This window comes from Callionymus lyra, chromosome 11 (assembly GCF_982586985.1).
Source record: "Callionymus lyra chromosome 11, fCalLyr1.hap1.1, whole genome shotgun sequence".
NCBI lineage: Eukaryota > Metazoa > Chordata > Actinopteri > Syngnathiformes > Callionymidae > Callionymus > Callionymus lyra.
Genome location: NC_141828.1, coordinates 213,681 through 228,803, shown reverse-complemented (window position 1 = coordinate 228,803; position 15,123 = coordinate 213,681). Strand labels below are relative to the sequence as shown.

The 15,123-nt window shown below is 43.0% G+C and overlaps 1 protein-coding gene across 1 annotated transcript; it reads left to right on the top strand.

Annotated features, from left to right (window-relative positions):
• Positions 1-735: 735 nt before the first annotated feature.
• On the top strand, positions 736-14,695 carry LOC148068870 (uncharacterized). The gene is made up of 2 exons (XM_087802638.1): positions 736-887; positions 12,827-14,695. Exons 1-2 carry the CDS (start codon positions 866-868, stop codon positions 14,056-14,058), a joined length of 1,254 nt encoding a protein of 417 aa, XP_087658764.1. The 5' UTR covers positions 736-865; the 3' UTR covers positions 14,059-14,695.
• The last annotated feature ends 428 nt before the right edge of the window (positions 14,696-15,123 follow it).

Below are 15,123 nucleotides of genomic sequence, written 5' to 3'. Positions count from 1 at the left end.
TCAAATGTACAGATTATATAGCGTAAAAAATTAAATATGTACATAATGTAAACATGCAAGGGAATGTGTTGTGAATGAGGATGCTTGTGTGCATGTTTTTTTTTGTGTGTGTTTTACACATTTTTATTAAAAAAAAGAAGCTTCTTCAGTTCTTCAGGATGAATTTCAGCAGAGCCTCATCCAGCACCTGCTTCCTGGAAGCTTGATGGTTAAAATGAGACTATAAAGTAATATAAATGAATTATGAACGAAGCAATCTTGAATGTTTTGTACAGTGGCTGTTTACCTGAGTTCATCCTGGACGTTTGTGGGACTTCATTTTCGTGCCTGACCCGATAGTGGCTCACATTGTGGAAGTGGATTTATTCAAATACGTTAAAAGGACAATTCTGTCCAACAGATTCGAAACATAACTTACCAAAAAAATATGCATAGTTAATACTCACTTTTTAAATGAATTTGAATTAAAATTTTGAAACATTAAAACAAACACCTTATTTTCTGAGACCAGATCAAAGTGGTCCCACACGGTGGAAAACTTTCTTTTATTGTTGTGCTGCTCCATGATTTAATCTGTTTATATGCAAACGATCCGCGATCAGTTTGACAGAAGCGTCTCTTTTTAAACAGTTTGGCGCGATGACGTCACAACGATACAGTCCGGGTATGGGTCACGTGACCTTCTTAAAGTGATACGCGCACCGACACTGGTGTTGCTCTCTGAGCTTCGACGCGTCGGTGTTGCCGGACCATCACTACCGTTCACAGTTGTTCTGGGAACTGTGTTTCGAACAGTTACTTCCACAGGAAACGTCCCTCGAGTTCTGAATTCCGAGGCAGGAAGTCGCAGAAGTTCATCCCCGAGATGGCGGCGCCCGTTGTCAACAGTGAGTTGAGCTTCTGTAAACATTGTGTTTATTGCACTTTTACTAGTAGTTTTACCACTAAATCGGTAGAGTCTACAGTATTGTTCGACACATATGTATAAAAGTGTTTCTGAAGTGTCATTTTAAATGTTCATGCGGTATTTGTAACCTATAATGCGACCCGTGCTAACAATGGCTAACGCTAGCTAACACTGTTATTGTAGTGAAATATAGGAGAAATATCACTAAAAACTGTTGATCGAAATGTATTTTATTTATCATTAATTTATCTAAAGAATGCTGGGTAGGACAGACATTAATGTGGTTTTACGTATTAAACAAGGCGACAAAAACCCTTAATTTGAACAGATTGAAAGACGGTTAATTTAAGTAAATCTAAGTTATTTGTTTACGCCTCCATACATTCAGATGGAAGCTTCTCCGCAGAACTTTAATACCAAACTGCTTTTTATTGCGTTTTCTCTGTTTCCGAACATGCTTATGTTTGTGTGTTGCTTCTTTGGATTCTTATTGAAGTTAGTGTTGAATCTTGTAGTGACTTCAACATCCACACTATGGATGAAACTGTAAAAAAAAGTTCATGCCGCAGTTATTGTGACCAAAATGATCAGGATTACTATTGTTATCGTAGTATTGTTGGTAAGCGCAGACCTGTCAATGTGAGAGACATGTTTTAAATTTACTTCTCGTTCGAACGTATTTTTTAAACACGTTTTAACGTATTGTTGTGCCGACATTAAACGCAAGTTAAAGTGTTACTTCAAATATATTTATGTGAGTAAGTCATTAGTATACAGTGAAGTAGTCTTGAAGATTTGTTGGATCCTTGAGTTAGTGAGAGACAAAGTCCGGTCCAATATAGTCTGGCAAAAAGATTTATTAAAGATGTTACACAAGATGTATAACAACGAGAGGTGTACAGAGCTCTGAGTTACGAGTGTGAAAACACGCGCATATATTCTTACAAGGCCGTTATCTACTGTTGTGAAAATATGCGCATATATTCTTACAAGGCCGTTGTCTACTGTTGCACACAAGTCCTTATAAGGTAACATTCAGTTGGTGTTATGTCTGGGTGAAAGTTACAGACAGAAGTTATTGACACGTTTCCTGAGTGTTCGGGCTTGACCTTTATTGAATAGAACACTCGGCACGTGTCACCCGAACAAATACACGTGATAAGGTTATGCAAACAGATTGACAGAAATATAATGAGGCTTCAACTTCCCCTTTTGGCCTCTGAAGGAGGACAACAACCAAGAGATAAAAACGGATAAAAAACAGAATACAAAATTGCTACAAATTTTAAAACCCTTTAAAATTATCGCCTGAGAAACATGCAAGCATAAGATACAGTGTCACCAAGCTGAATAGCGGTCTTTTAAGGACAGATAGAAGTTAATGGGGCATCCAGGTATTCAGGAACAGGGGTTTGGAGAGGGACAGATGCAGTTGATAACAGATTTAATGGGATGTCCTGATAAACGGGGGCAGTTGGTTCCACAGTAGAAAGTAACTGGTAGGCAGGAGGTTGGGCAAGGTCTCTTTTCTCTATAGCGGAGGTAATAACTCGGTTGCAAAGAGATCTGGCACAGGGGATGCAACAGCACCCACACAATACAAGGATGGCACAGAAGACAGCTATAGAGGTTAGGGCAGAGAGAACGAGTGAGCGATATTTCCCAAACATTTCACCAAATATGTCATATGTGGAGGTATCTACACCTGCATTAGCCTTGAGTTCGTAAGACATGGCATTCAACTTGGCTAGGGTGCGCGTCAATTTTCCATCCGGTGCAGTGTTATTTGGGATGAAGGTGCAACATTGTTCACCAAACATGGCACATACACCACCTTTTTCAGCCAGAAGCATGTCCACTGCCATGCGGTTCTGTACCACCATAAGGGATGTGGCGGCTAGCTGGTCATGAACCGCGGCAAAACCATCACGTGTGAAGTTAACTAAACGTTGTTGGTTGTAATAAAGGTAGTTGATGCGATCCACATTCTTGGGGGTGATGGGAAATATAGCTGCTACAATGGGAATGTTTTCAAATCCTGCTGAAATCTGGTCAGCCAATTTGAATTCATCTGGTACCCCACGGGGGATACCAATGGAGTCAATGTATACAGGGGTGCCAGTCAGGGCATCAGTGGATCGTTTAGTTAGGTGGTTGTGGGAGGGCCGATATTGTAATATGTCGTCTTCTGACATGCTGACGATATTGTCAGGGAAAATAAGATTCACCAGGGCACATGTTCCTCTCCACCCCAGTGGAAGTGTCTGTCGTATGATAGTTCCTCCGCAGAACCACCAAATGTCTGATCTGGCCACAAACTTAACTGATTCACTGACCGAGATGGTACCTATAGTTAGGCAGTGTATGGGAAGTATCCATCCTACAGGGGTCATGGGTCTCTCAGTGCGGTTTCTTTCAAGACAGGTGAAGTTGGACACGTACAGCCTAGAGTTGAACACAGGAGGGTCCATTCTGGTGGTCATGGGGTAAGCCGTGTCTGCTATGGTGCAATTAGGACGAAGAATGGAGTTGGTCATAACATGAAAATGGCATTCGGAATAATTGGTGTAGGAATCAAAAATGGAAAGTGTCATCGATAGCATCATGTGGGGGCCCATGCACACCAAACATGAGGCGACTTGGGCTGATTCACGGGCTGCCACCGCCGTTTGAATCCAGGCATTGAAATTGGGATTGTGTCATCCGTGTCAAGGGCATCCGGAACAGTTATGTCATCAGCCTCGAATGCCGTGACTTTGTTGGGTCGTTTTGGTCCTGGGTTGTGGGGTTTGGTGTCAACTAGGGAAGGTTTGCCATGCGGTGAGTTGTTGATTACAGGGGGATCTACGAAGATGATTTTTAACAGTCCCACAGGATCTGTGCCTGATACTGATAATCCCAGGGGCAGATAAGTAACGTTACCAAAACCTCGTTCGTACGGAACGCCAGACCATGCACATGAGGGATATGTCCAGAATTCTGCTCTGGAGACAACGCGACCAATGCTGGGTGGGGGCGTCTTACAGTGCGGATCTCTGTATAGACCGTTAAGATGCAATAGGAGTGGATTAAGGGATGTACCAGTTAGGGATCTCCGGACAAGGGTAATGTTACTGTTAGCCAGGGAAGAACATTTACTCTTAGTGTTTTTCCACCCCCCTGGCTGAGTAGTCCACAGGAGGCTATTCCAGGGACAATATGTGGAAACGTCTGAGTTACTTTGGATACACATGTATGCGTCATAACCCCGATAGGCTGCCTTGTTGCCTGTGCATGGGATCACATCACATAAGTCGAATTCATAAATTTTATTAGTTCCCCTTTGGTGATAAATCGTGATCTTAGAATTATAGTATAGCAGGCATTTGTCTGATACCTTATGGTCAGGACCGAGTGTGATCTGGCGCTTGGATCGTTTGGGGACCTGTAGCGTCTGGTTGTGAATGTTAGTATCATTGTGGGAAGATACCTCTGTGACCGTAGAAAGGGTTATACCGTGCAGAACATAGTACAATAACATTGGGGTACAGACTAAAACAGAAGCAATAAATGCAGCCAAGCAACAGGAGTGTATTACATGTCGAGGAATACTGGTAGCAATGGGTAATACTAAGTGTGCAACAGCTAAATTATTAAAAATGCGAGAGAACGTAACGAAACTCAAAGAGTGCAAAATGAAACAGCGGATTCAAGGAGGTCTTGCACCTTTTCTTGATCCTAATATAATATTCAATGTTTTGTGTGGGCAAAAACCTGCGGCAGTTGTTGATGCAGGGAAAATTCATCACACGACTCTTGGTACCATGCCAAGCAGTCAGACGTTAGACAGTGATGACGGGGGTGATGAAGGATTGTCCAGGTTGACGGGGACGACGTTGGTGGGGGGCAGGGTTGTAGATGGGGTGTGGGCGTTGACGTTGAGGAGGGGTTTGTCACAGCTCTCGGGGTCAGCTGCACACTGCGTCAGGTGGAACCAGGTGTCTCCTTTGCCTTCCAGCCGGAGGGCGTGAGACGTCCTTTCCAGTACGCGATGAGGACCAGTCCAACGTGGTTCCATCCACTTTCGCTTGAGCACCTTCAGGTAGACACACGGGGTGACCTGCAGTGGGACGGGTTGCTTGGGGACCTCTTCAGTCTGCTTGGAGAACCTGGAGCCAAGAAACTGTACAGTTGAGACAAATGGCGTGTGTGTTGGCTTACCCCTTAGGTTTGATATTGGTAATGGAGCGTGGGGGCCCTGGAAAACAGCGACCTGTGTGGAGTTCGAATGGAGAGTAGCCCGTCCGGGTATTAACAGACATTCGAACACTTATCAGTGCCATTGGTAGTGCAGCGAGCCAGTTGACTCCGGTACTTATCATGACTCGGTTGAGGTTGTCCTTCAATGTCCTGTTCATTCTCTCCACCTGTGACTGGGGGTGGTAAACAGAACCAAACTTGTGTCTGAGGCCCAATTGGCGCTCCACCTGTAAGTGGGTGTTCTTGAAATGCGTGCCATTGTCACTTTTCAGACAATGGGGAAAACCATGAGTTGGAATGTAATGGTTAACCAAATGTTTAAAGACGCTTTTTGCATCTTCTTTCCGGCAAGGATATGCTTCTGGCCATCCTGAGTAGGCGTCCACCATCACCAACAGGTACCTGTATCCAGAAACTGGGACCAACATGTCAGTATAGTCGATAACAACCATTTGTCCTGGAAAGAAAACTGAGGGGTGTGTTAGTCCTGGTAATGGTTTGAGAGTAGGCCTAATTGCAGCTTGATTGCAAACATTACACGAGATTAGTGCTTGTTTCACCATTTGGTTTTTAAATGGATGCCACCAATTGTCCAATCTTCGAATTGTTTCTTCTCTGCCTACATGTGTAGGACCATGTGCCTCAAGGATTAGAGATTTCAGATAGGCTACTGGTGCAGCCGGGCGTCCCCTTTTACACCAGACACCTTCTTCTGTTTTCCCTGAGCCTTGATTTATCCACATGGAAATCTCTTCAGGTGATGCTTGAGATTGAATGTGAAGAATTTTTGACCAGGATGACTGCTCATCCATTTCTTCAGCTGGAACCACCATCATTTGCCCTTGTGGCTGATAACCCGCGGTTTGTTTTGCCAATGCATCTGCCGCGCGATTACCTTTTGATATTCTGTCAAGTCCGATTGAATGTCCTTTGCATTTGACTACAGCTACTTTTGACGGGAGCATAAGTGCCGCATACAATTTCATTACGTCTTCACTGTTTTTAACAGGAGTTCCTGAGGCAGTCATGTATCCAGTCCTGGACCATTCTGGCAATCCAAAATGTACCGCTGTAACTGCGTATGCTGAGTCTGTGAAAATATTTACATCTTGTCCTACAGATTCTTCTAGAGCTCTTGTGAGCGCCATTATTTCTGCTCTTTGTGCTGACTGTTTCCCTTTTATCTTTGCACTTATCAACGGGATCTCTTCATCCCCTATCTGTTCTACCACTGCAAAAGAGGACAATAATTCCTCCTTGTCTCTGAAACAACACCCGTCAGTGAACAGCACCCTTTCTGGCTCTGTCAGAGGAGTTATGTACAAATGTTCCCTGATTTTTTGAGCTTGTTTGTCTTTGTCTGCGCACATGTGTGGGGTCCCAACATTCATCCCATCAGCCATGTTCACGCCATCGTGTATATATACAAGGTTTGGTGCAGCAAGAATCTTTTCCAGCTTCTGCTGTCTTCCCGCTGTCATTGTGAAAAGGTTACTCGTGACATATTGTAAAGCACTATGTGATGTCATTATGATAACTGAGTGCTTTAACGTTATGTGAGATGTTTTCAGTAAAATTTTAGCAAGTGCTGATGCATACCTGGCGCAAGGTGGACTTTTCTTCTCATAGGCATCTAAAAGGACTGAGCAATACATGTTGACAAACCTATCACCTGTGTTCCCCTTTTTCTGAAATAACACAGCCGAAACGGATGTGTCTTTTTCGGAAACATCCAAATAGAATGGTTTGGTGTAGTCTGGAATCTGCATATCAGCGGCTTCCGCCATGATTTGTTTGAGGACGATGAATGAGGACTCAGCCACTTCGGACCAATCCAGTGAGGCTGTAAGATTACGCATACCACATTTGTTCACCATCTGGCGAAGTGGGGCTACCATGTCAGAGAAATCTGGGATGAAATTACCAGAGTAATTTGCCAAGCCAAGAAATTGTAGCATTTCTCGGACAGTCGTTGGTTTGGGATGATGTAAAATGGTAGCACGGTGTGAAGAACTGACACCCGTGCCATTGGCTGAAATCAATCGTCCAAGAAACGACACCATGGGTCTGCAAACCTGCAACTTAGACCTGGACACTTTGAATCCACAGGAGTACAAGTGTCGTAAAAGGACATCTGTGGCTTCAAGACAGCCTTGTTCCGTGGGGGACGCCAGTAGTAAATCATCAACGTACTGGACGAGTGTGGTGTCAGGGGGAAGGACACAATCGGAGAGCAAGTCTCTCAGGGTGGCATTGAAAATGCCGGGAGACAACACAAAGCCTTGTGGTAGTCTAGTGTAGGTGTACTTCTTTCCCTCAAATGTAAAAGTAAACATGTCACGCAGATGAGGAGCAAGAGGTAAACAGAAAAAAGCATTTGCAAGATCAATGCATGTGAAATACCTGAGTTCTGGTGATAGCGTAGAGAGTGCTGCATGTGGGTTGGGTACTGGTAGAACGGGAGTCAAAACTTTTTCATTAATCAAACGGAGGTCATGTACCATCCGGTACTTCCCTGTACCCTTTTTCTCCACAGGGAGGATCGGGGTGTTCCATTTGGAGCTAAGTGATGTCTGCAACACGCCTGTTTGTAGAAGGCCGTTAATGGTCTCCGCAATGCCCTGTCTACCCTCTGGAGACGTGGGATATTGGGATCTATAAACAAGACCTTGAGAAATATTAAAGGTAATAGGAGTCACTGAGGTACAGAGTCCTACATCCGTAGGAGAAGTAGACCACAATCCTGAAGGGAGTTGGTCTAACATTTCAGCCGCAAAATCAGAATCCATATGTTCTCTGCCATGACATCTGCTGATCAGGGTGTGTTGGAGTGTGGCATGTACTGGATCAGTATGCAATGTGATACAATAAGTCTGAGTGGAAGAAGAAAATGACAAATCCTCATGAAATGTGGGTGACCAGTCTGAGGCCATAATGGCCCAGTTCTTTAGCGGTACATCCTGCAGCTAAAGCTAATGTGATGTGTGGTGAGGCCGGAGTCACAGAGGGGTCAGTGGGTGTTGACATCATGTAGCACTGCAATTGAGAGGCAGTGAGTTCAGTGTTCAGTGCTATGCCTTCAGGGCCTGCAAAAAGACATGGGTTTGACAAAAGCCATTCATTGCCTTCAACCTGGTGAAATCTGTCTTCATAGACAGTGTCACCCATCCGGTCATAATAGAGGGTACAATGTGGCGGGTCGACAGGAGGGAGGTAAGGACGAAGAGCACGACACCATGGCAACCACGTTTCCACTTCTGAGTTAAGTGCAGACCATGTAGGTGACTCAATGTCCATCAATGCCCAGTAGATGTCAGCCGTAGCTGAAACAGGGGTCTCAATATCTTGCTCCATCAATGGAAACATGTGTTCGTCCGATGCTGAGGAGAAAATGACTTGTCCATTTGGAAAAACCAGTTGCAGGCCTTCCGCGGAGCAGTGTATAACAGTAGCCAGTCTTATGAGCAGATCCCTGCCCAATAGATTAATAGGACACGTTGGAGCATAGACGAACGAGTGTTGATGACTCTGGCCCGCCACTGAAACAACGGCAGGCGCGGTGAAAGGCAGGTTTTGGGTCTGCCCTGAGTAGCCAGTAAGTGGAATAGTTCGTGGGGACAACGTCATTGTTCTTCTGGGGCCCATCATTGAGGATACTGACCCTGTGGAGGGGCCAGATGCTGGTTATGATGTCGATAACCAAAAGGGCCGGAGCCTGGTGGACCACCTCGGCCACGTCCCCCTCTTCTGGGACCAGACTGTCTTGGAGTCTTCTCGGGACATGAGGTGGACAAATGACCGTATCCTTCACAATACCAGCACTGCACGTCACTCAAGCCGTGAGACACGTAGGGACCTTCAGCCGAACTCCTCGAGTAACCTCCCCTCTGTCTGGGTGTATAGCCGCGATTAGGTCGGGGCTGATATTGGGGCTGTGGGGCAGGATATTGGGGTGGATGCTGTCCCATAAACATGGGATACATCCCGGCGGTGGAATGCAAATCAGTAGGGCCTGAGTAGGGAATGGGTTGGGGAAACGGGGGTGGGTCTGGAATTACGGGGGCCTGAATCGGGGCCTGTACCTGGGGTTTGGTAATCTTCTTAGCCTGGTTGTAATCTTGTTTAGCCCTTTGCACCTGTAAGTTAAGTAATTCTGTTTCTAGTGCTTTAATTTTAACATCATCACCCCGGGCTTTATCATCCTTTTCACATGATAACACCATTCTGTATGATCAGCAGTTGCCAAGTCAGGATTATCGCTCACGAGCGTGTGTATAGCCGGGGGCAAACCTCTGGACACCGCCGCTCTGAAGAGAGAGCTGGCCATAGGAATCTGGGCCGGACTTTCACCAGTTTTGTTTACAAAATCGTCTTCTGCTCTAGCCATAAAGGTAGAAGGATCTTCAACGGGTCCTGGGGTGTATACCAGTTCAGAGAACAACATGGAAGGAGCTGGAAACAATTCCCTGATCACAATTGCCAATTCCCTACCCTGTTGCTGAGAGATAGGCGTGGCGGGATCAGAATTCAGCCATGGACATCTCAGCCATATGGGCCCTGCTTGAACGGGAGAGCTCGTTCTAGCGACAAGTGCTTTCATATCACCCGCTGATAGAAGCAAACCGGCAGTCTGAGTAGTACATTTAGATAACCACGCAGCACCACCAGCTGAAAGTTGAGGCATCTGGCTAGCAAGTGCTTGAATATCAGAAATAGAAAAGGGTTTGTACTGGGGAGCCACACCTCCTCCAGGGGCATTCTTAAAGAGTACCGGCGCCTGTAGATTACTTGGATGGCCTCGTGTATGAGTCGCACCTGTTCTTTGGCCATCTCTACCTGTCAGCCTCTCAGTCCCCTCTACCTCCCCTGCCTCTTCCTCCGCCCTCTCTTCAGCCTTTCTCACCACGTGATTCAGAAAAAGTCTTTCTGCCTCTCTTCTTATTTTCTCTTCCACAATCTCCTCGTCCTCTCTTTTCCTGTCTTGCTGCTTTCTTTTCTGTATATCCGCTAGGCGGTCTCTCCAGTACTCGACATCTTCTTTCATCTGCCGCCCCTTTTCTCCCGTTAAAGTAAAGTTTGAAAATGTATTTGCTGTATCAAAAGACACTTCTGTCATCTCGCGGTCATTTATTATTCCTTTATCCCACATATCGGCCTTTTCCATGAGGTTGGAGTGGTGTCGAGCTGCTACATCCTCTACAGTAAGAAAGTCGGGACAACTTATTCCTCCTCCCATCTTTGGTTTACTTTTGTCAATGGTCCGTTGAACTGATTGGCCCTCATCTCCCTCAAAATCTCCCGCAACAACTCCTCTTGTTATATTAAATACCGGCATTTGTATTGATAATGGGTGTGGTGGTGGAGAAGCAGTATGAGATTTGAATGGATTATTGGATGAATATGGTGGAGGTGTGTCAGTCTGGTGTGAATCCGGTAATCGTAATTCCTCTGACAGTACCGGGTAAAGTCCACTGGATGGTGCCATTATCCCACCTTTTTTCAACTTTCCTTTTCCATCTTCCCCCGCCTCTTTCTCAGAGGGAGGGATTGACTCCACCCCTTTGATACCAGCAGCTGTACTTCCTGTAACTGATTTAGTCACAAGCAGAGCAGCGGACAGATGCAACCATCTTACCAAACATTTTGTGTCTTGAAGATTTTTCACTCTCCCTGCTCTATCTCTCCCTTTCAATGTTGATTTCGAAGTGCCTTCCGCCTCCATTTCGTTTATTCTTCCGATAAACTTGTGTTCTACTCTATTTAACACATCAGTTAGAAGATGAATGGAATTATTTTGGGGAAGGTAACCTGCATTTTGAGTCTCTGTAAACCATTTCACCATTTTTGCTTTTTTTTTTCATCTCGTTTGGCGCAAAATTTCCACTATAGACCTGGACTGCAGCCTGAAATTGTTCTGACAAAGACTTTTTCTGAGGATGCGGAACACATTTTGACCAATCAATCCAATCTGTGGAAAGATTAAAGTCTTTATGTAATTTACTTGACATTTTAATTTAGGTTTATTTCCTTATTAAAATTTTAATAGTTGTTTTTTTGTTTTTTTTTTAGTTAATCTAGTTATCAGTAAGACCAGTATTCCTGGACTGCGTCCTAGTTCCTATATATTTTTACAACAATACAATGTTTTAACACCCCCTTATCAATTTTGTCCCCCGAACACGACGGCATTCAACACGAGTATGTGGGACCAGTTAACTCTTCCTCCGAACACGACGGAATTCAACACGAGAATTGCGGAACAAGCCAACACCTCTATTCTTCTATTCAATTTATAACAACTATTCACCTCGAGGATTTTTCTAAAAAAATGTAAAACCTGCCACAACAATGCCTGTATTGCTTATCCCATACAACAATACAGTATTCTTTCTACTCCAACACGAGGACGTAGTATTCCCAAGAAACACAAGAAATTTTCACAACTTATTCCAACGCGAGGAAAAAACTCTTCATCATATACATCCAATATCTTAACACATTTTGACAAACTTTGGAAATAGGAAAACCTTTACCCACCCAGAGAGAGGTAAAGACTCGTTTTATAATAAATTAGTTCGATGCTTTTTACCTTATTTTACTCGGCGCCTCGAGTCCACCTCCCCCGGAATGGGATCCGGCACCTCCGAACCCTCTCTCTCAAAGGATCCTGTTCGTGACGCCAATTTGAAGTAGTCTTGAAGATTCGTTGGATCCTTGAGTTAGTGAGAGACAAAGTCCGGTCCAATATATTATATATATATTAAGATTTATTAAAGATGTTACACAAGACGTATAACAACGAGAGGTGTACAGAGCTCTGAGTTACGAGTGTGAAAACATGCGCATATATTCTTACAAGGCCGTTATCTACTGTTGTGAAAACATGCGCATATATTCTTACAAGGCCGTTGACTACTGTTGCACACAAGTCCTTATAAAGTAACATTCAGTTGGTGTTATGTCTGACTCATGGGGTGAAAGTTACAGACAGAAGTTATTGACACGTTTCCTGAGTGTTCAGGCTTGACCTTTATTGAATAGAACACTCAGCACGTGTCACCCGAACAAATACACGTGATAAGGTTATGCAAACAGATTGACAGAAATATAATGAGGCTTCAACAGGTATATAGCTTTTTTTCCAAGACAAAATCAGTCCAAACGTCAGCTTTAAAAGCTGCTAGACTCTGGTGTATCCTTTCTTTTTCCCTCATTGCTGCCATTTCCCCTGTTTTGACACGTAGGAAATCACTAATGTTGCCAACTAGTGGCCGGAGGTTCAACTGCAGCACACAAATGAATGAACTGTGAATATTTGAATGTTAATTGTAAAATAAAACATCAAATGAATGTCTTTTATACACAAACTATTGATATATAAAGCTTGGACTTATTATAAATGAAAATAAAGTAGTATTACAAAGTAAAAAAATATATATATATATATATATATATATATATATTAATATCGATAAAGTATGGAGTTTTTCTCTATCTCAAAATGTTTGTCGATATTTTCTCATACCCAGTATAGCGTTTATATGGTTGAGAGAAATGTAGCATTGTTCAATGATTCATGAAAAATTAGCAAGTTTACCTTTTATTGAAAAATAATTACTTTAGTTTGTAAATGTGTCAAAATAGCGCATAACAACACAAAATAATTGTTTGTCCCTGCAGATGTTCAGCAGCTGCTGGTGAAGGAAGAAGACGTTTCTACTGAGCAGCAGGAGTGCAGCTCCAGTCTGAGTCATCAGGAACAAGAAACGCATGTCTTCAAAAGAGAAGAAGTTTCCACCACACTCTCCTTCACTCCTGTCCATGAGAAGGTTAAAAATGAAGAAGATGGAGAATCGTTGATCAGCAGCTCAATTAAAGACATAAAAACAGAAGCTGATGAAATCAAATGTGGAGGACCAGAACCAGACTTCAATTCAATTCTACTCTCTGACCACCAGAGGTCACTGTCTTCTGAATCTGACACTGATGACAGTGAAGACTGGAGAGAAACTTCCAACTCTGTGAAGAATCGGATGGTTGCTGTCAGTGAAAAGAAAGATGATCATAAGTCACTGATCTGTTCTGAGTGTGGGAAGAAATGTAGATACAAATCTGACCTGAAGACACACATGCGGATTCACACTGGAGAAAAACCTTACATTTGCTCTCATTGTGGTAAAGGTTTTAAATGTAGTTCAAATAAAAATAAGCATGTTAGAATTCACACTGGAGAAAAACCTTACATCTGCTCTCAGTGTGGTAAAGGTTGTACAAACAGTGAGAATCTGACGAAACACATGAGAATCCACACTGGAGAAAAACCTTACATTTGCTCTCACTGTGGTAAAGGTTTTTCAACTAGTGATGGCTGTAAGATGCACATGAAAACTCACACTGGAGAAAAACCTCACATTTGTTCTCAATGTGGTAAAGGTTTTACAAACAGTGGGAACCTGAATATACACATGAGAAGTCACACTGGAGAAAAACCTTACATCTGCTCTCAGTGTGGTAAAGGTTTTACAACCAGTGGGGAACTGAAGAAACACATGAGAATTCACACTGGAGAAAAACCTTACATCTGCTCACAGTGTGGAAAAGGTTTTACAAACGGATGGCACCTGACGATACACATGAGAAATCACACTGGTGAAAAACCTTACATCTGCTCTCAGTGTGGTAAAGGTTTTAAAAACGGTTGGTATCTGAAGAAGCACATTCTAATTCACACTGGAGAAAAACCTCACATTTGTTCTCAATGTGATAAAGGTTTTACAGACAGTTGGAACCTGAAGATACACATGAGAATTCACACTGGAGAAAAACCTTACATCTGCTCACAGTGTGGTAAAGGCTTTTCAACTAGTGCTGGCTGTAAGATACACATGAGAACTCACACTGGAGAGTCTTGAGAGGCACATAAAAGTAGTACACCTCAATATAATCCAAGTGTGACTCGTAAAACTGTACAACTGGAGTTGGAATATATCTATGTACAGAACAACCATGAACTGGAGAACCTTCTGACCACCACAGATGACACCATTTGACAAGACCTGATCATTAAAGTCTTTGAAGACTGCAGGGTGTAAAAGATGCTGTTGACACATCTGTTGCCATAACAACTGCAGCAGCACCAACTCTGGCAGTGAGTAGACGATGAGTGAAAGGATCTAAATCTTTGATCAGCAGAAAATGAACGAGTAATGTTGAGGTCTGAAGTTCAATTCTGTTACAGGAATGCTGACATTATATATTGTCGTTATCATCATTCTTGCAGTGGAATTACATGAAGAAACATGAGAAGTTTTCATCACAAACATCAGTTTGAAATATGTGATTTGACATAAAGAATGTCTCCAACCAACTCGTCTATAATTGTTCAAGAGATCTCTTTCTTTTCTAATCCAGCTGCTGGTTCTTATGTTCCTCACCCACAATGTTTTACATCTTCTTCTTTGAATCTGCTCTTCCTTTTTGCTTCTCCAGATAAAGCCAGTGTCACTGCTGTGTGTTCTGTGCAATGACAATAAAGGAAAGTCTAATTTTTGTTTTTTACCAATTTTTGTTTTCAGCTTCCATAATAGAAACTACCAGGGTAAAGATAACTGTTGTATCTTGATGTTAGAAAGGTTCACAGAATTTCCAAAGTTGCAGTTCTTTACTGACAGTTAAACCAAGACACGAACAAACCTATTCACCAGATGAACATTTAATACCTCGAGGAGTCTCTCGCATAGAAAAAAATCTAACGCCATCTAGTGGACTTTTAGTACAACAATGTTCAGCAAAAAGAACAATATACTCAATGATAGTTAGATTATTACAACTATACAACAACAAATGTACGCTAAAGGATCAAAACAACAGAGACACAAACAAACACAGTTTGCAGAAGAAACACAACTCTTTTATATCACATTTATTCATAAAACACACCACACAAACTAATGAATAAAGAATAATATTAACTCGCA

Bases quoted from the DNA above. Each gene is read 5' to 3' on its own strand.
- LOC148068870 (XM_087802638.1), top strand. From the start codon at position 866: ATGGCGGCGCCCGTTGTCAACA. The intron at 888-12,826 runs GTGAGTTGAGCT...TTGTCCCTGCAG, and splicing joins GGCGGCGCCCGTTGTCAACA to ATGTTCAGCAGCTGCTGGTG.